Source organism: Bradysia coprophila, assembly GCF_014529535.1.
Source record: "Bradysia coprophila strain Holo2 chromosome IV unlocalized genomic scaffold, BU_Bcop_v1 contig_84, whole genome shotgun sequence".
Taxonomy (NCBI): domain Eukaryota; kingdom Metazoa; phylum Arthropoda; class Insecta; order Diptera; family Sciaridae; genus Bradysia; species Bradysia coprophila.
In genome coordinates, this window is record NW_023503376.1 from 2,911,366 (window position 1) to 2,930,877 (window position 19,512).

Below are 19,512 nucleotides of genomic sequence, written 5' to 3' on the forward strand. Positions count from 1 at the left end.
GTGAGAGAGACACTTCAAACCATCAGGAAATATTTTGAGAAAATTCTTTTGTCAAATTTTCTTTCAATTTTGAAAAATCATTGAAAGTATGAAATAAATAGGAAAACTTAATGCAATAACTACAGTCAACGTAAGTGAAACTTAGGTATGAATTTGCTTCAGCTGTTTTCAACTCATTCAAAAAAAATCTGATAAAACGTCTTTCTACGGCTTTACCACTCCACGCGTTATTATCACCACTAGGGAGATTGCGATTTTCACTTTTAATTATAAGTTGACGTAAAACATATGATTTATATTCGAGCTCCCACTACATCACAAGTTACTTAAAATTTTCAAGTTTTACGTCAACTTCTAAGTGAAAATCACAATCTCCATACTATTTCATTAGTATACAGATCATCTTCAAGGCCGTTTGAAATTCCATCCACGTTCAAAAAATCTCGATGAGGCGACATAACTACACGGTCAATATCGTCAGGAACGATATTATCGTTTTTTAGACGATAGTATCGTCCAAAAAACGATAGTATAGTTTTTTAGACGATACTATCGTCTAAAATACGATATTATCGTCCAAAAAAATTTCATCCAGGACGATAATATCGTCTAAAATTATAAATTTTAAAATATTTTCAGGACGATATTATCGTTTAAAAAAACGATAATATCGTTTTTTTGGACGATACTATCGTTTTTTTGATGATACTATCGTCTAAAAAACGATATTATCGTTCAAAAAACGATAATATCGTTTTTTTGACGATAATATCGTCCTGGATGAAAATATCCGCTGGACGATATTATCGTTATTTTCTTTTTCTGAACAAATTTATCGTTATTTTGGACGATATTATCGTCCTGGTCGATAATTTTTGGGACGATAATATCGTTCTGGATAATTTGAGACGATAATATCGTCCAGGACGATAATATCGTTTTTAATTTATTTAAAATAAAAATTCTAGACGATATTATCGTCCTGGGCGATATTATCGTTCTGGATGGTTGTTGAAGACGAAACACAAAATCTTGTAGATAAACACCTTTTTATAGACGGCAAATATATATTAAAAATTGGTTCATTTGGTTCCGTAAATTTAAATTTTATATAGAAAAATTACACAGACTAATTATGAGACGATGCGAGAAAAAAAAATTAACTCCTAAGTTCCGACACCGTTCCGGTGCCCGGCTCACATTGCGGCCCTCCGCTTCGCTCCGGGGCAATGGGCAATGGATCGCTCGGCGTGTTAAAACGCTTTTTATGTACAATCAAAGTTGGTATTCATTTCGTAAAAATATGAATTATTTAGGGACGAACTAAACGCCTTTTTTAAACACTGATGTGTAGGTGATTTCCTCTGACAATTGTTTTTCGATATTTTGGAAGAGAATTCGGTTCTTGCTGCACCTCTGAGTAAAATTGAGTCCTGGACAATATTACCACCCAAAACTAAACGATAATATCGTCCTGGGCGATATTATCGTTTTTTTAAACGATAGTATCGTCCTGGACTATATTATCGTTTAAGAAAACGATATTATCGTACAGAAAACGAAAATATCCATTAGATTTTCTAGAACGGTAATATCGTTCAGAAAACGATAATATCGTTTTTTGAACGATAATATCGACAATAAAACGATACTATCGTCCAGACAATATTTTAGAATTTTTCAATTTAGACGATATTATCGTCCTGGATGAAAATTTTTTGGGCGTTCCTGACGATATTGACGGTGTGAAAATGTCCCGCCACCAAAAATCTCATACAAATGAATGAATGAACGAAACATTTAATGAAACTTATGTGAGGTTACGTGTGAAAGTACTGTATCTTGAAGATGATCTATAAAGACGCACACCACCAATAAAAGGTATTTGATCATTCACAATCATTGTATGTTTTCAGCGGTTTTCAATGTAAATTGCCAAACTTTGAGAAGGCGCAAAAAATGGAGTGCTACCAGATTTTTACAAAAGATGGCGTATTGGATCCGTATTGGATTAGCAACGTTGGTGCCGGACACGTAACGCAGACCTTCGGGAAAATAAAAATATCTCAAAATTTACACATAGATGAGTTTCTTTTTATATTTAACCTATCCAATCCAATTCGCCATCTCTTGTGAAAATCCGGTACCATTCCGATCTGCGCCCAAAATCACAATTGGCAATTTGTCAGTTTACACTGAAAACAAATTTTTGAATGGTATCTTAAATAAGCCTTCAGTGCCGCCTTGTCCTTATGGACACTATGGACAAGTGCCCGTTGCACCCAAACAAAATGGCGCTGTGATCAATAAATTCGTTTTTAGCCCCGTACGAAGTACAAAGAGGCTTATAGGATTACGATGCCGTGTGTAATTGATGGAATTCGAAGCAGACGGTAAGGGCAAAGTGTTTGCCTATGTTCATAGATGACGAATCTGCAATAAAAATTTTGTCTATCCGTCTGTCCTTCTGTCCGTCTGTCCGTCCGTCCGTCACGTCGATATCTTGAGTAAATCAAATCCGATTTCAAAATTTTTTTTTCCCTGAAAGATAGTCAAAATAGTGAGGCTAAGTTCGAAGATGGGCATATTCGGGTCGGCCCTTCGTGAGTTAGGGCCACCTAAGTGATTTAAGGTCTTTTGGTGATATTTATGGCAAAATAAACGATAAATGTAAATGACACGGCAAATGATAGGTATTGGTAATACCAATCCAGGAAAAAAAAAGCTTTTTTAAATCGGGTGAGTGGACCGTGAGTTAGGGCCTTAGAAGTGAAATGCTACTGGGGCCCTATGTGTATTTTACATAGAACTCGAGTAAATTTCATCCGTTTTTCGTAATTTTTGTTTCATTTGGAAGGTAATCAAAGGCCGAATAGAATGTTGTTGAAAAAAATTAAATTTGGGTCCTTGGACTAAGGCCACTCCTAGGGCCCTATGTGTATTTTACATACAACTCGAGTAAATTTCATCCGTTTGTCGTAATTTTTGTTTAATTTAGAAGCTAATCGAAGGCCGAATAGAATGTAGTTGAAAAAAAAAATTAAATTTGGGTCCTCGGACTAAGACCGGTACTAGGGCCCTATGTGTATTTATACTCAATAAATTAAAATTTTAGGGCTATTTGAAATTTTTGTTTCATTTGAAAGGAACGTCGTACGGGGCTTCGTAATTGCGCTATGCGCTATTTCGAAGATGTACACATTACATAATAATTTTACTTTAACTACTTTAACCGGCGCAATAGGTTTACGGTCAAAGTAGGGTGACAGACGCACTAGGGTCACCTACGCAAAAGATATACGGGTTTGTACGGGGCTCAGTCGCATCAAACGCTCCGACTGTTCTGATGGCTCGTTTTAGTCAACTAAGTCATGTACATTTGACGCCCAGAATATTGACGTCAAGAAAGAATATTTGCCTTTGGCGCTAAAAATCTAAATACGAAGCAGTTCGTTTGTAAGAGCATGAGCATAGCTTCTGCAAGTGCTTGGTTGTAGATGCTATGGTATGAGTAGACCAGCTGAAGCAAATTTATGATTTAAGTCTAAATTTCACTGACGTCGACTGTACCCTTAAATATAGATATAGAATCTGACTCATTTGTGTGTGCATCCAGTGTATGACCTCGCAAAAAAAATCTGCATTTATTATTGCGGACGATGTTTAACGTTATAATTGTACTGTTGGAAGGATGTTATCCATTATATTCTATTCTCCATTTAAAATTTATTTAATTAGCCGAATGTATATAAATCGACAATTGAAGCTTATTTTGACCAGAATATCACCAATTACACTACATTGATTAACAATTGTTTTGATTCAAAGAGTTTATTTGTTTTAGTTTGATTTATGTTAATTAGTGAATTTATTGTTGTTTTCGACTGTTCGCATTTGTTCACATAATATAACAAAAATATTTGCATACATTTTGATTAGATATATTATATAGGCAATGGGCGTTCATTGTTTTGTTCATTTTCCATTGTTATAGAATTTATAAAATTTGCTCATCCTTTCGGGATTAATTGGTATTTGGTTTGTTCCAGGGCTTATTACAATGGCTGCGGTAAGATAAATTCAAATTTCGTACAAAACAACCACTTAGTGTACACAAGAGGACATTTAAAAATTCTACTCCATCGGACTTTTTTTCAGCACTTTTCTTTGTGCCCTATAATTTGATGAAAAAACTTCCTATAAGAGAAGGAAGAGGAACTGAACACAGCCGTAAAACTTTAAAAAGATTTTATTCCTTTCGTTGGTTTTTAACGTAAATTTGCTTCATCTGATTCAAGATAGATCATAACAGATGGCGTTGCTTCCTCATCACCGGCAACCAACGCCATCTGTTATGATCGCTCTGGTTTATATGGTTCTATCTCTACCACGCGCATAACCTGTCCCTCTACCACGCGCATTATTATGTTGATATATCACTTAATTCTTCAAAACTACAGCGGAAGTACCACCCAGAAATTATGAGTGATTCTTTTGGAAAAGAACATGCCCAAAATGGACCACAGAATCTGTGGCACAGATATTTTTTTACACGCCCGCTTTTTGACTTTCGCAGACCTACCACCAATAATGAAGGACGGGTAAGACATACTTTGAGATTTTGGAACCAAAACTTTTGTGGAACATGATTGAAGTCGCAAGTAAATACATCCGAATTTCGCATACTATTCGTTGAAAGAATCCCTTCATTCCGAAAATATGAAATCTCTTCAGAATCTACAAAGACAATAAAGTCAATTGTCCTTTGTAAAACTATTATTTTCCATTATTTTGTATAATAAGGAGTCTTGTGTGTTATAGGATACATAATGTATATGGAACGTCTATAATGAATGGCCATTATGCTTTTACTTTACATGTTTATTATAATGAAAATACTGTCTGTGGGAACTTACGGGAACAATGATTGTTCGTAAAGTTTGACTGGACTTGGAGGAGGTTTTATTGTCTTGGTCTGCCTTTAGTAACCAACCGAACGTTGAAGATTGATATATGGCAAAAGATAATTTAGCAAAATTGAATTTGTAATTATGAGTGAAATGAACTGCTTTAATTCCCCAGCAACCGTCTTTGTTGCTTTTGATTTTTATTTGAACTGTTGAAAGAAGTGTAAAGTAACTCATATAGTGAAACGGTACAGAAAATGCACTATGGCTGGAGAATTACTTCCCAAAATTCACAAAAAATCCCAAAGCACCCAAAAATATCCCAAAGTTCTCAAATATTCCACAAAGTCCAAAAAATACACAAAAATTCCCAAATTGATTGCATTCCGTAGTAGAGCAGAGTCGAGAAAACACATGTCGTTGTAAACACATGTGTAGTATTGCCATAAGTTCACCGTTTGTGTTTGATGCATCCTAAAAATTCCCATTTCATCTAGGTCAACACACTTCAAGCAAACGTGCTTCGAGTGACAGCTGTCAAATAGTTGATACACCTGTACTCCATTTAGAGTACTACTCATGCTTACCACTCATGCTTGAAGTGCATTCACGGAAAAAACTGGCGTTATAGATTGGCGTTATATATTGCGTTATAGTCGAAAATTAAAAATCTATAACGATTTAATCGTAATTTAATCTATTAAATTACTAATAATCGAATCGTAATCGAATCGTAATCATCGTAATGGTCGTAATAGATTTTTAATAGGCAAAATTACGTAATAATTACGAAAATTACGAAAAATACGAAATCTATAACGAGTAATACTTGACTAATTATGTAATGATTACGAATTACGATTTGTTTGAGTAATAAAATATATTATTCGTTATAAATTTCGTAATTATTACTAATTTCGATTTGTTTGAATCTACTTTATTTGCTACTTTCAAAGACGATCAATTTCAGACTAAAATACTGAGGTACTGCATGCGGTTATAATTATCATTAGAACTTGTGGTGACTGGATTATTGTTAAATCACAACGCATTATTGATATTGCATACGATATTTTTTGTTGGGTAATCTTTAGGTAATCGTTAGTGTTGGAGCGCTCTCAAATTTCGCACTCCGTTAAGAGGAATCACCCCTTCGCAAATTTATAGCCTACATTCATTTGCAAAAAGATACGTTTTACGTTACGTTACGTTACGTTTTTCGATAATATCTTTTGATAGCAACGTCGATACCGTCGTTGAAACGATCGATTTTCCACATAAAGATCAATTTTCCAGAAACCCCATAACAACGTAATTATTATTTTCATTACGATGTAATCGATTCCCGACGAAACCTGCTCACTGACATTTTTTTTATTATCAAAATTTCTTTTTTTTAGTCAAGATACCTTCCAAACAATAAATAAAACTAAACGACGTCGATAGCGCAATTGAAACGAGTAATTTTGCCAATAAAAACATATATTTTTACCATTATTACGAAATCTATCACGAATTCAATTACGAATTGATTGTAACAACTGTTCGAAATAAGAACAATAAATATATATCCTCAATAGCAACACGCGTAGAGTCGTTGGTGGATTGTCGATTGTGAAGTTAAGCATCAAGTGTCAAAGTCAGTACATAGATGGGTGACCAATTACGTTAAGTATTAAATTGTAATTATATAATAAAATGTAACAATGTTAATATTAAATTTCTCTCATTCCTAATCACTTACATGGCAGCACAATTCAAATCTACTATAATTAACAAAAAATCTATAACGAAATAATGAAATATTTTTAAAATATCAATTATAATAAAATTATATTATTCACAACTATTACATTGTAATATATTACGTAATCGATTACGCATGTAATAAAAATGATTACGTTTTAATAAATTATAAATAAAATCAATTACATTTTAATATTACGTAATCGATTACGACGTAACATTATGAAATCTATAAATGTAATCATTACGCGTTATAGATCGTTTTTTCATTACGATCGTTGTAGATATCTATAAAAAATCTATAACGCGTTATAGAAATCTATAACGAAACTATTACGCGTTATTGATTTTCACCGAAAATCAATAACACATCCATTACTAAATTACGAAATTAAATATAGATCGATTTTTCATTAAATCGTAATTGATTTTCTCCATACAAATCTATAACGCCAGTTCTTTCCGTGTTGTCTGGGTCCATCTTCTCTTGCACAGTATAGCCATCCATTCATGTTGTATTAATCGTCGAAATCCTAAAACTCATATAATGATGACCAGAAATTCTGGTCCAGAATGGTGAATTTTAAATTCGCTTTAAGTCATTAATTGGGCACATATTCTACTTCGACCATACACGAACGAACGTTTCTTACAAAACATATTATTCAGATACTATCGAATTCAAAGTTCATCCAACCCCAAAAGAATATACTGACAGAATCAGAATACAAAATCCTTTACAAAATGCAACAATAGTTCCCGTTTTCTGAATAGAATCAAATAGACAATGCTTGCGAAGAAAAGCTCAATATTACATACACAATGTGTTAACATATTACGACTGTGTGTGGCGCTTGTTTGCATTGAATAGAAGAATGAGCGAAGAGAAAGAGTTTCGACCTACCACACAAAGATGTTTTTGAAACATTTTCAGTACGTTATGCTCGTTTGAATCGGTCTGTCTGTTTTTCCAACGCTTTGAAAGGATTCAATATTAGAAATGGAAAAAAATGTGGTAACTATGCTGTAAACAACGTTCTAATCACTCAACGGTTTACTTTGAGTTATTCCTGCTGTCACAAAAACAAAATTGCTTCTACGTTTTGGTCCTCAACACAATAACTTTTTATTATGGCGTGTCCCGTGATGAGAGGATTTAATTATCACAAATTTTCACGGGACTTTTGTGTGATGCAGCATTTTATTGGAGGATATAGAATAATATAAGATTGTGCATCTCTTGCCAAAATGTTATCGAGACGTGTGGGCATTGCAGGTCGAGCCGAAGGCGAGAACCGTAATGATCACACGTCAAGATTACAATTTTGGCAAGTGGTGCATACACTTTTTTATCTACCGAGAACATATATACCGAGATAAACAAAAAATGATCTCGAGGTATAAGTGGGAAATTATTGTTCTAGGCAGATAATATCTTTAGATTAACGAGATTACCCACCCGAAGGCATAACATCTCGTCCTCTCTAAGAGGAGTAGATTGAGATACGCTCAATCAGCGCGTCAAATGACTACCTTTATATGCCGGTGTTTCATGCACCAGCATAGCCAAAGGTGGGGCAAGGGCCTATCACAACCCTTACTGCAATTCACCCGGGAGCAGTACCCCAGCGTATTAAACGCACTTGAACCACAGCCACCACGTTTCAGCCAAGGATAGGCTCCTCAACCATAGTTGGGACCAGGAGGATAGTGCAATCCTGGTGGGCTCCCAACACCCGTGGTACCGATTTAACCCTCGGGTAGGGTAGGTGGTATCGAAGACCACTTCGGATGGAAGCATGAACTTCCAGCTCCGATCGACTAGCTCGAATTGCGCGGAGTCGCCACTCTCCGAGAGACAGTCTGGAATTGGCCTTAGCCGTTCAACCAGCTGAACTCATCCTGCGCCGGTCATTCACCCCACAATCAACCACATTCAAGACATAACGGCGTACACATGCATCATTCACGGATCCTCGTCCCCTCTCATCAACCTCGACCTCCTGCCGAATAGCGATACCGCAAACTGATTCAACTTTTCAAACGCTCCAATCTCGCTGAGTGCCCCGCTAACGTCAAGCGATCCGTTACGAATGAGTAACCCACAACCATTCAGATCACGATGTTCTAGGCAGATAGTAGTTATAGTTAGTTACATAACGAGGGATGAAAAGCAGAAAAGTCACACGCAACCCGGACTTGAGTTTGTTGACCCGAGGCAAAGCCGTGGTCAATAATCACACGAAAACGTGCTGTCATTTTGAGTGTTATCATAATGTGCGATTCGCGATACTATTGATGCCTATTGTTGACGAATCGAATTCTTATCGACTGAACATTTTTATTTCATGTTATCGCTTTACATTTGTACGAATGTGAGCATTCTAAAAGACAGAGGTGGCACTTCTCCTAAAGCACCTCAACCGAAGCTTGAAATTCGAAAATTGCTGGTATTTACATAGCTCGGACAAATTTCGCCTCCTATGCAGACCTTATAATTTCGATTCTATGTTGGCGTATATTTTATAAAACAGAATGCATTACTCAACAGGCTATTATATGCATCACGCCATTTAAATAAGTATACTTTGACATAAGCCGATGTCGCAATGTACATACTCTATCGCTGTCATCTTTAAACATACCACCTCTCTAGTGTAAATCTATGTGTCACGCAGTAGTTTTTGTCATTAAGAGATCACGCTCTTCTTTCTATCGGTCCCTTCAGTATTAACGGTGTATTTTGTATGGAGAACAGAGACTTGATAATAGATGGCATCCCGGCTCGCCACTTCAAATATGGACCATATTTTTCCCCATTTTGTCAGAATTGTTCAAAATCGTTGATGAGCGACTAGATCTCTAGTCTAGAGGCTGTAGATGATGACTTTTGTTCCACATTTGTTTTTCAAAAATGAACTCCTTTGGAGGCAAGGATTCAGAAAAACCAAGGTTCTGAGCGAACAGGTTAAGACATTCACGAAGGCGACACACAAATTTTGACAAATAGATACTTTTTGTTGATCACACTCACTACAGAGAAATGTCAACTTGAAGAAAAAAAAATTTGTTATCAAGTTGACATTTTAAACAATCTGTAATGAGTGATCAACTCAGAAGTGTCTTAACCTGCTCTTTCAGAACCTTGAGAAAAACCAGATGCCTCCCGGAAAGGTTACACTTGTCACTTTCATTATTTTTGGACAACCCTAATGTCAAGTGACATTTTTATCTGTGAAGTTAAGTTTATTGGTAAACGAAGAGTGTGTGTGCCCGTTTTTTCGTTATTGCTGCATTAAATAGTGTAAAAATTGTGCTGTCACGTATAATAGACCAAGTTCATTAAAATGGAGTCGACAATGACCACTGAAGTAATAATCACATTCAAAAATATTTCTTCAATAAATTGAGCTTGAAACCTACGTTACTTTAACCCATCGATATAATGTAGTGTTGATAAGAAATGTCAAAGAAACTTTACGCGGAAAGATTGCATGGATGTGTAACTCCCGTTAGAAACCGTGTGAAATATAATGGCATACAAATATTTATTTGAACCAGTATATCGATGCTTTAACCTAAATAGCCTCAATACAACTTACACACCCACTCCTCGGGTTTTACTTTCAACCTCCTTTTATCTTAATATGAAATGGGAGTGTTCTACAAAGTTAACGTTTGTAAAAATGACTCATAACATTTTATGTCAAACAGTCAGAGGCAGTGAAATTTCAGCCTGAATTTGCTTCAACGCGCGTGGTATTGGAAAAACTGCTCAAGCTGAGATTTTACTGCCTCTTACTGTACGTATGTATGTACGTATGTATGTATGTACGTATGTATGTACGTATGTATGTACGTATGTATGTACGTATGTATGTACGTATGTATGTATGTACGTATGTATGTACGTATGTATGTATGTATGTATGTACGTATGTATGTACGTATGTTTGTACGTATGTACGTATGTTTGTACGTATGTTTGTACGTATGTTTGTACGTATGTACGTATGTACGTATGTATGTATGTACGTATGTATGTACGTATGTATGTATGTACGTATGTATGTACGTATGTATGTACGTATGTATGTACGTATGTATGTACGTATGTATGTACGTATGTATGTACGTATGTATGTACGTATGTATGTATGTACGTATGTATGTACGTATGTATGTACGTATGTATGTACGTATGTATGTACGTATGTATGTACGTATGTATGTACGTATGTATGTATGTACGTATGTATGTACGTATGTATGTACGTATGTATGTACGTATGTATGTACATATGTATGTACGTATCTATGTACGTATCTATGTACGTATGTATGTACGTATGTATGTACGTATGTATGTACGTATGTATGTACGTATGTATGTACGTATGTATGTACGTATGTATGTACGTATGTATGTACGTATGTATGTATGTACGTATGTATGTACGTATGTATGTATGTATGTACGTATGTATGTATGTATGTACGTATGTATGTACGTATGTATGTATGTATGTACGTACGTATGTATGTACGTATGTATGTACGTATGTACGTATGTATGTACGTATGTACGTATGTATGTACGTATGTACGTATGTATGTACGTATGTACGTATGTATGTACGTATGTACGTATGTATGTACGTATGTCACTTTTAAGGCTTGATCATACCCGTACCCACGATTTGATACATTATGTCATTTATACAATTATAGCCGAAAGTAACTCTCTACACTTTCACCTGGAAAATATCTCGATTTGACATTATATGTCCGGAAAAATGTTTGAAATTCGATAAGTTATCGAGTGGACTTTTTACGGTAAAAGGAGACGAGGGAACGGAATCAAAATGGTAAATAAATTGCTTCAATTCTGTCATTTCTAATCAATAGTATTACTATGATACGTAAACAACTTCCAGGTCTGTCACTATCAGAGGCTCATCTGAAAATCTTCACCTGTTTCTGGATTATAAATGTGCCAAAAATGCGGATGGAACAGATCATTCTGAAAGTGTACGCTGTGAGTTCACTATGAGCATCGGCAGCGACGAGAAAAATAGGATTGCGAAGACAAGTAAGATTCAACTCATATCAATGAGCAGATCTTTGGTCGGCGATTTGCAAAAATGTTTCCCATTCAATTCCAAACAATATTTTAGCGGAACATACCTTCACTAAAGATGCATATGACTGGGGATGGAGCAGTTTCTTGGGAATTAAAGAACTTTATCAAAAAAGGGAAACGCTATTAGAAAACAACACACTTCACGTTTGCGTTCGCATGCGAATCTATGGGAAACACTCTACTACCGTCACATTGCTGGTACAGCCCGATGAAACTGTAAATACTTTAGAGGTCTTGTCGGTTGAATTGGGAGAACTGTTCAACAATAAGAAGAACTCCGACGTCGAAATTATGTGCGGCAATGAAACATTCTACGCTCACAAGCTAATTCTGTCTGGTGAGCTGTAGCTTTAGATTTACTTCGTCTCAAGTTGAGACACTCAACATTAGAGCAACTATTCAAATTTTTGTGGATTATTTCAGCCCGCAGCAAAGTTTTCAGTGCCATGCTCGATTCCCATATGCTAGAAACGGTCACCAGTAAAATTATCCTGAACGACATCGATGCAACCGTATTCCATGCAATACTGTCGTATATTTATACGGGAAAGGTCGACGTAAACGACACCATTTCTTGTACTGAGCTGATCTACGCGGCGGAGAAATACGATCTATCGGAACTCAAACAGTACTACTTTGAACAAATGTGTAAAGGTGTAACTGTCAAAACAATCGGAAACCTTGCAGTCGCCGCAGAAATTTACAATTCAGACGAGAAAACTAAACAGTCCATTAAAGAGTACTGCCAAAGGTAGTAGACCAACCTAAAATTCAGTGGGAAACAAACCTTTTCTCCAATCCATCTTTTTACACAGAAACATAGCTGCGCTAATAAAGGATCCGGCAATAAAAAATCTGATGATATCGCACCCGAAGGCATTCTTCTGAAGTAGCGTATTAGACATGTATACGATCGTAAACCGAATAGTTTTGATTCATCGCACAGCATTTTATGGTAATATAACTGGTAAATTGCTTCTCCAGGTAAACTTTGAATATTATCCGTTGTTGATCTTACCTATTTTGCTTAAAATTGGCTCGCTTTTAATTTTTGAATTTGATGAATAGATAGGAGAGAGAGAGAGAGAGAGAGAGTGAGAGGGTTTCTATAATCTTAAGAACATTTTTGTACTAGGTTTTTTACTGTTTGTTCTTTATTAATAAATTTGAATTGAATTGAATTTTATTGTGATCAGTGCTACAGAGCTATCATACGTGATTCTTATCTCCAGGTGAAACTAATCACTCCTGCTTCGTTTCAACGAATGCAAGTCTGGCTTTATCTCTAATTCACCTGACTGAAAATCAGGGTCTTACGTCTACAAATCAATCGAAAATACTTGTCAAAAAATGTTCACTATGATTGAACGTATGACCTCCGGAAAATTTCTCAGAATCGATTGAACATCGGTGAATTTTGACGAGGGCTGCACTATGCAATTATTTGATTATTATTTATTATGAATGTGGAGGACCTCAGCTTTACAGCGATACCAATATGTAGCAGTCCCTTGTCAATGTTTATCCGGACTACGAAACCTCATTTTTCGACCTTTGGCCGCTTACCACCAGCCAAGCATTGAAGATCAAAAATATCTGAGACTAGTTTTGTGGCCTAGGCACCAAGGCCTAACTAGTTTTGGAAAAATAGCGCCGATTTCGGTCAGTCGAAATTCAAAACGAGCCGTCAGAACAGTCGGAGCGTTTGCTGCGACTGAGCCCCGTACAAACCCGTACATCTATTGCGTACGTGACCCTAGTTCGTCCGTCGCCCTACTCTTACCGTAAGCCTACTGCGCCCGTAAACGTCGGTAAAGTAAAATTCTTATGAAATGTGTACGTCTTAAAAATTGCGCATAGCGCAATTACGAAGCCCCGTACGACGTTCCTTTTAAATGTAACACAAATTTCGAATTGACCTAAAATTAAGTAAGTATCATTTTCACCGATTTATATTGATTTTACAAAAATCCAAAATGGCGGCCGACGGCCATTTTGTTAGGAGGTGGAAAGTAGTACGGCTGCTTTACATTCGTTAGTACCTTTCAAACAAAAAAAAAATTCATGAAATTCGGTCAAAATTTACTCGAGATATTAACAAACGAGCCATCAGAACAGTCGGAGCGTTTGCTGCGACTGAGCCCCGTACAAACCCGTATATCTATTGCGTACGTGACCCTAGTGCGTCTGTCACCCTACTTTGACCGTAAGCCTATTGCGCCGGTTAATGTAGTTAAAGTAAAATTATTATGTAATGTGTACATCTTACAAATTGCGCATAGCGCAATTACGAAGCCCCGTACGACGTTCTTTTAAATAAAACAAAAATTTCAAATAGCCCTAAAATTTTAATTTATTGAGTATAAATACACATAGGGCCTAGTATCGGCCTCAGTCCGAGGATCCAAATTTATTTTTTTTTTCAACTACATTCTATTCGGTGTTCGATTATCTTTCAAATGAAACAAAAATTACGAAAAACGGATGAAATTTGCTCGAGTTGTATGTAAAATACGCATAGGGCCCTAGTAGCGGCCTTAGTCCGAGGACCCAAATTTAATTTTTTTTCAACAACATTCTATTCGGCATTCGATTACCTTCCAAATGACACAAAAATTACGAAAAACGGATGGAATTTACTCGAGTTGTATGTAAAATACACATAGGGCCCTAGTAGCTTTTCACTTCTAAGGCCCTTACTCACGGTCCACTCAACCGATTTTAAAAAACTTTTTTTTCCTGGATTGGTATTGACAATACCTATCATTTGCCGTGTCATTTACATTTCCATCGTTTATTTTGCCATAAATATCACCAAAAGACCTTAAATCACTTAGGTGACCCTAACTCACGAAGGGCCGACCCGAATATGCCCATCTTCGAACTTAGCCTCACTATTTTGACTATCTTTCAGGGAAATTTTTTTTTTTGAAATCGGATTTGATTTACTCAAGATATCGACGTGACAGACAGACGGCCCAAATTTTTATTGCGGATTCGTCATCTATGAACATAGGCAAACACTTTGCCCTTACCCTTACCGTCTGCTTCGAATTCCATCAATTACACACGGCATCGTAATCCTATAAGCCCCTTCGTACTTCGTACGGGGCTAAAAACACCACCTTCACTGTACGGCCGAGTAGCCACATATAAGCTCACTCCAAGAGACCTAGCTCACGCTCCGGTGAATCGAATTTCATAAACTTTTTTTTCCCTGATTGGCAGTGCCTATATTCGCGAAAATATTTTCTTAATTTTCTCAAATTTTCACAAATTTTCTTGAATTTTCACGAATTTTCGTGAATTTTCACAAATTTTCGTGAATTTTCACAAATTTTCGTGAATTTTCATGAAATTTCACGAATTTTCTTTAATTTTCACAAATTTTCATGAATTTTCAAGAATTTTCATGAAATTTAGGAAAAACGAATAAACAAGAGAACTATTAGAAAATCGTCAAACACTCAGTTTAATTAACATTTAGTCGATCGATGGGTCACTGAAACCCTGTGTCAAAGTGAGGTCCGGAGCATGTTAAAGTGTTTTTCGGTTGAGTTTAGTATCCTGATGAAGAAAAGTTAGGGTTAAGGCTAAGATCCTGGGCAATAACTTTTGGCGGCGGCATCCGAAAATCCGTGTTTTTCAAGTATTTTTAGAGAATATCACGAGAACTCGAAAAGATAAAAAATCGTCAAAGTCGAAATTTTTGAATTATTGAAAAAATGCTTAATTTTGGGCCATTCTCTTCTCTTTTCAAGTGTTTTACATATATATATATATTAACTGGGATATGCGAATCTCTAAATTCTGAACACGAATGAAGAAATCAAAATGTTTTTGGAAAGAAGAGGGTGGGTATTTTTCATGAAATCTTTGATTTCGCTGTTTTCTTTCCTGTTTTTTCAAATTTTTTTCGTAGACTTACTAATTATTTGATGGATATTTAGGAAATGCGGTCTTTCGAACCTTTTTTCTTATTCGTAGTTGTATGAATGCCAAATATTGTAAGATCCGTTCAAATGCTGACGAAAATAAATAACTTTTCTTATTCTAACTGAAAAGTGCCCAGCTCACCTACCAAAAGAGGTTCACGTTGGTTTAAAACGCACGAAAACCGCTTGTAAACCTATTGTTACATTGTTTAAATATGGTGCATACGTGCAATTTGATACGTCAAGATATTCATGCTCTTTGTTTTATACATATGACCAAATTATGTGATTAGGAGCGAATTGAAACAAAAAACGATTACGGCCTCGTACTCGTATCAAACAAATATATACATTTATATCCCGATACGACGAAGAGAAACTAGTTCTGAGTTACATTTGTTTCTGTTTCGATAAAGTGCTACGATTTTCAGTTTTCAATATTACTATCCTATTACTTGCATCCATCATAGTAATTTATGCAACAAGTTGCGAAAAGTAGTTGTTTTTGTCACTAGATGTGATGTTATCAGACGAGCGTAGCAAGTTTGATAACAACATCGTGTGACAAAAACAACCACTTTTCGCAACGTGTTGCATACAACGTTTTATGCGATTTTGTCGCAAAATCACTTTTTCATGTATTATTTCAAGGTATATTGATTTACTTTTTATCACTAGTGACAAAAAGTTATATGGAAGTCCTTTTTGTCACTAGTGATATAAAGTACATCAATATACCATTGAAGTGATGCATGAAAAAGTGAACATTTTGCGACGGAATTGCATAAAAGTATTTTTAATCGGTTGATTTCAAATCTTGTACTTCAATTTTTTTAACATGCATTTTACTATATAAATACTGAAATCATACTACACAGAGCTTCGATAACAGATGAATGTAATGAAAATAATGGGGAACTATAAATTGGACAAATTATTTTTAATTGTTGTTAAACATCATAATAAGCAAAAACTGCTCCAAAATGGCTGATCTATATTTTCAGCCAAAGATGTCAATACCCATGTAGTTCTTGTTACAGACAATCCTACATCTACTTTGATAGTCCATACGAAAATCGATTACGGTGGTCTTTGCGAGTTGCTTTTTTTACTTCTGTGACGAAAGAAAAACCTCCAAGTCGGTAGTACTGACTCAGTGGAATAATGCGTTGCGTCAAATTAGTTTAAAAAACGATTATTTAGCCAAAAAAAAAACAAACGACAGCATTTACTAAATATCCACAAATAATTAGTAAAGTGCGTTTTTTAATTAGCGAATTCAAACGCCAAAACATCATAGACTGGGAAGCACTTAATTGACTGGGAACATGGATGACTTTTAAAACTCTGATAAATCGAAAATTGTGTTTTTTAAAGATGAACAAACTGTAAGTCTAATAAAAAAAATTGAAAAAAAAAACGAGAAAAACAACGATATAGAAAATTTTATGAAAAAATAAGTAATTTTCTGATATTTTACAAGATTTTCTTTAATTTTCCCAAATTTCATAAATTTTCACAAATTTCATAAACTTTCACAAATTTTCGTGAATTTTCATGAATTTTCATAAATTTTGTCAAATTTTCACAATTTTCTTGAATTTTCTCAAATTTTCACAATTTTCTTGAAATATTTTCGCGAATATAGGCACTGCTGATTGGTACGGTCAATACCTATCTAATAAAGCTAAAACGAACGAAATATGTTCAAATTTGGCCGACCTACAAGCAAAAACTGCTTGCCGCCCTGTGCCTGTTTCACACCAAGGGGTCTAACTCACAAGTCGGTCATCCGATTTCCATAAACTTTTTTTTTGTCGATCGGTATTGTAAATACCTTTCATTTGACGTATCACTTACAAGTGTAGTGCTTAAATGTCTGGAGATATCGTCGAAAAACAGTTAGGCACTTATTGGGCCCCAGCTCCGGAAGGGTCGACCCAAAATCGCCCATCTTCGAACTTAGCCTCACTATTTTGACTATCTTTCAGGGAAAAAAAAAAACATTTTTGAAATCGGATTTGATTTACTCAAGATATCGACGTGACAGACGGACGGACGGACAAAATTTTTATTGCGGATTCGTTATCTATGAACATAGGCAAACACTTTGCCCTTACCGTCTGCTTCGAATTCCATCAATTACACGCGGCATCGTAATCCTATAAGCCCCTTCGTACTTCGTACGGGGCTGAAAATCCCTCAAAATGTTTGAAAACGTTTGTCACACTCGTCCTGCATAGCACGATAACTTGAGCAATTTCCAACTGATTTCCAAAACCTCTTATAATCAACGATGAATGAAATTTCTGAGGTCATGTTCGAAGATGGTGATATAAGGGATTAGGCAATAATAACATTTTTCAGTGCTGTCAGTAAATTTAAACGATTGATAACTCCACATAAAAGCATTCTACGCAGTCAAATGTGTGCTCTATCCCCTATTTTGGGGTCAGAACACACAATTGACTTCATAAAATGAATATTTCAATATTTGATGACTTACATTAACTGGCAGCACTGACAAATGTGGACGTCGTTATTGCATGACCACCAACGGATGGAGGATCTCAGAGATACTACCATTAGAATTTTTGTAATTCGACAACTCGAGTAATTCGGAACGGATTTTCAACACTTTTTCGACGAGGAATGGGATTTTAAGTCCGAAGATGGCTATAACGGACTTGGCGATCTTAAAGATATTTCCAACAGAATATTTGTCTGGTCGCTATATAACACGACAACTTGAGTAATTTTCAATGGATTTCCAGGCTTTGAAATAGGAAAGGAGATGTTTTGTGTGATTTATTCATGGTAATAAAATGTCCTTGAGTCCTCTTTTCAGCGGCTTTTTAGCAGACAATAGGACTTAAGCATCGCTCGTTTGAAAATGCAGAGAACTTTTTTTTTGAATGACGGAAAAGGAATAAACAATTTATGATAAAGAAAGACCATTTTACGATATGTTTGTAACAATTGCAAACATCTATTGAGAAAATTGGTGACTCAAGGGACCTGCTCCATCCAAAATTTGGGGCCCAGTACTGTTAAGATCATAATAAGCCCAAACTTAAATCAATTGATTTGTTATCAATATTGAAATAATGACCTGTATGCAACCCTCCATTTTCGTCATTAATTCCGATTATCTGAACGAACTTAAGTGCATTCTCGACGAGGAAGTGTACCTAGTGTAAGACATTAAATAGCCATTAATTAAATTACGGGCTAGCTGAAACAGTGATTTATGTTTACGAACCTAAATAATCGCTTTCGGTGTAAACGAGACACATTTTCGATTCATAATGCGATGTGATGCGCTATGTATATCATATACATATAATAAACGTTTCACAACAAAATAATCTGTGCATGCACATCTCACAGCGGATATGGGGAAAATATATAAACCAACATTATATTCGTCGTCGTCGCGTATCCATTTATACATAAATATGATGGGAACTTCTAGGGAGGTAAAACTGAACACACGCGTTCCTTTTTCCCACACAAAACTAAAACTGGCTTTGAAAATGTTCTGAATAAGAGCTAAATTGTTGCCACAATACTGTCTTTTGAAAATCCGTATGAATAGCGTTAATTTCGAATAGCAAATATAGGTGACTCTGGCTCTATATATTATATTTTTCCCCATTCATATTTTTGCATTTATACAAAATTTGTACAATGTATCTCAATCTACCCAACTCTTTTATGATTTTATGCGACGTGTTTTTCTATTAAACTTCTTTTTTTTTATTTTAATATTATTTTGAAA

The 19,512-nt window shown here is 35.5% G+C and overlaps 1 protein-coding gene and 1 long non-coding RNA gene across 2 annotated transcripts; one reads left to right on the plus strand and one right to left on the minus strand.

Moving 5' to 3' along the window:
- Window positions 1-335: 335 nt before the first annotated feature.
- Window positions 336-18,378, minus strand: LOC119072868. Its single transcript, XR_005086944.1, has 3 exons — window positions 18,368-18,378; window positions 18,234-18,242; window positions 336-379 (listed from the first exon to the last, which is right to left on the minus strand). It is a non-coding gene; the product is annotated as an uncharacterized LOC119072868 (long non-coding RNA).
- Window positions 9,871-12,782, plus strand: LOC119072865 (speckle-type POZ protein B-like). The gene is made up of 6 exons (XM_037178172.1): window positions 9,871-10,024; window positions 11,385-11,521; window positions 11,591-11,745; window positions 11,831-12,133; window positions 12,220-12,547; window positions 12,612-12,782. The coding sequence occupies exons 1-6, from the start codon at window positions 10,001-10,003 to the stop codon at window positions 12,682-12,684; spliced, it is 1,020 nt and encodes a 339-aa protein (XP_037034067.1). The 5' UTR covers window positions 9,871-10,000; the 3' UTR covers window positions 12,685-12,782.
- Window positions 18,379-19,512: the final 1,134 nt, after the last annotated feature.

What these genes read in the sequence shown, in the direction of transcription:
- LOC119072865 (XM_037178172.1), top strand. Translation starts at nt 10,001, where the DNA reads ATGGAGTCGACAATGACCACTGAA. An exon ending in AGTCGACAATGACCACTGAA is followed by an intron (nt 10,025 to 11,384) that starts GTAATAATCACA and finishes ATACAATTATAG; the next exon opens with CCGAAAGTAACTCTCTACAC. An exon ending in AAATAGGATTGCGAAGACAA is followed by an intron (nt 11,746 to 11,830) that starts GTAAGATTCAAC and finishes ACAATATTTTAG; the next exon opens with CGGAACATACCTTCACTAAA.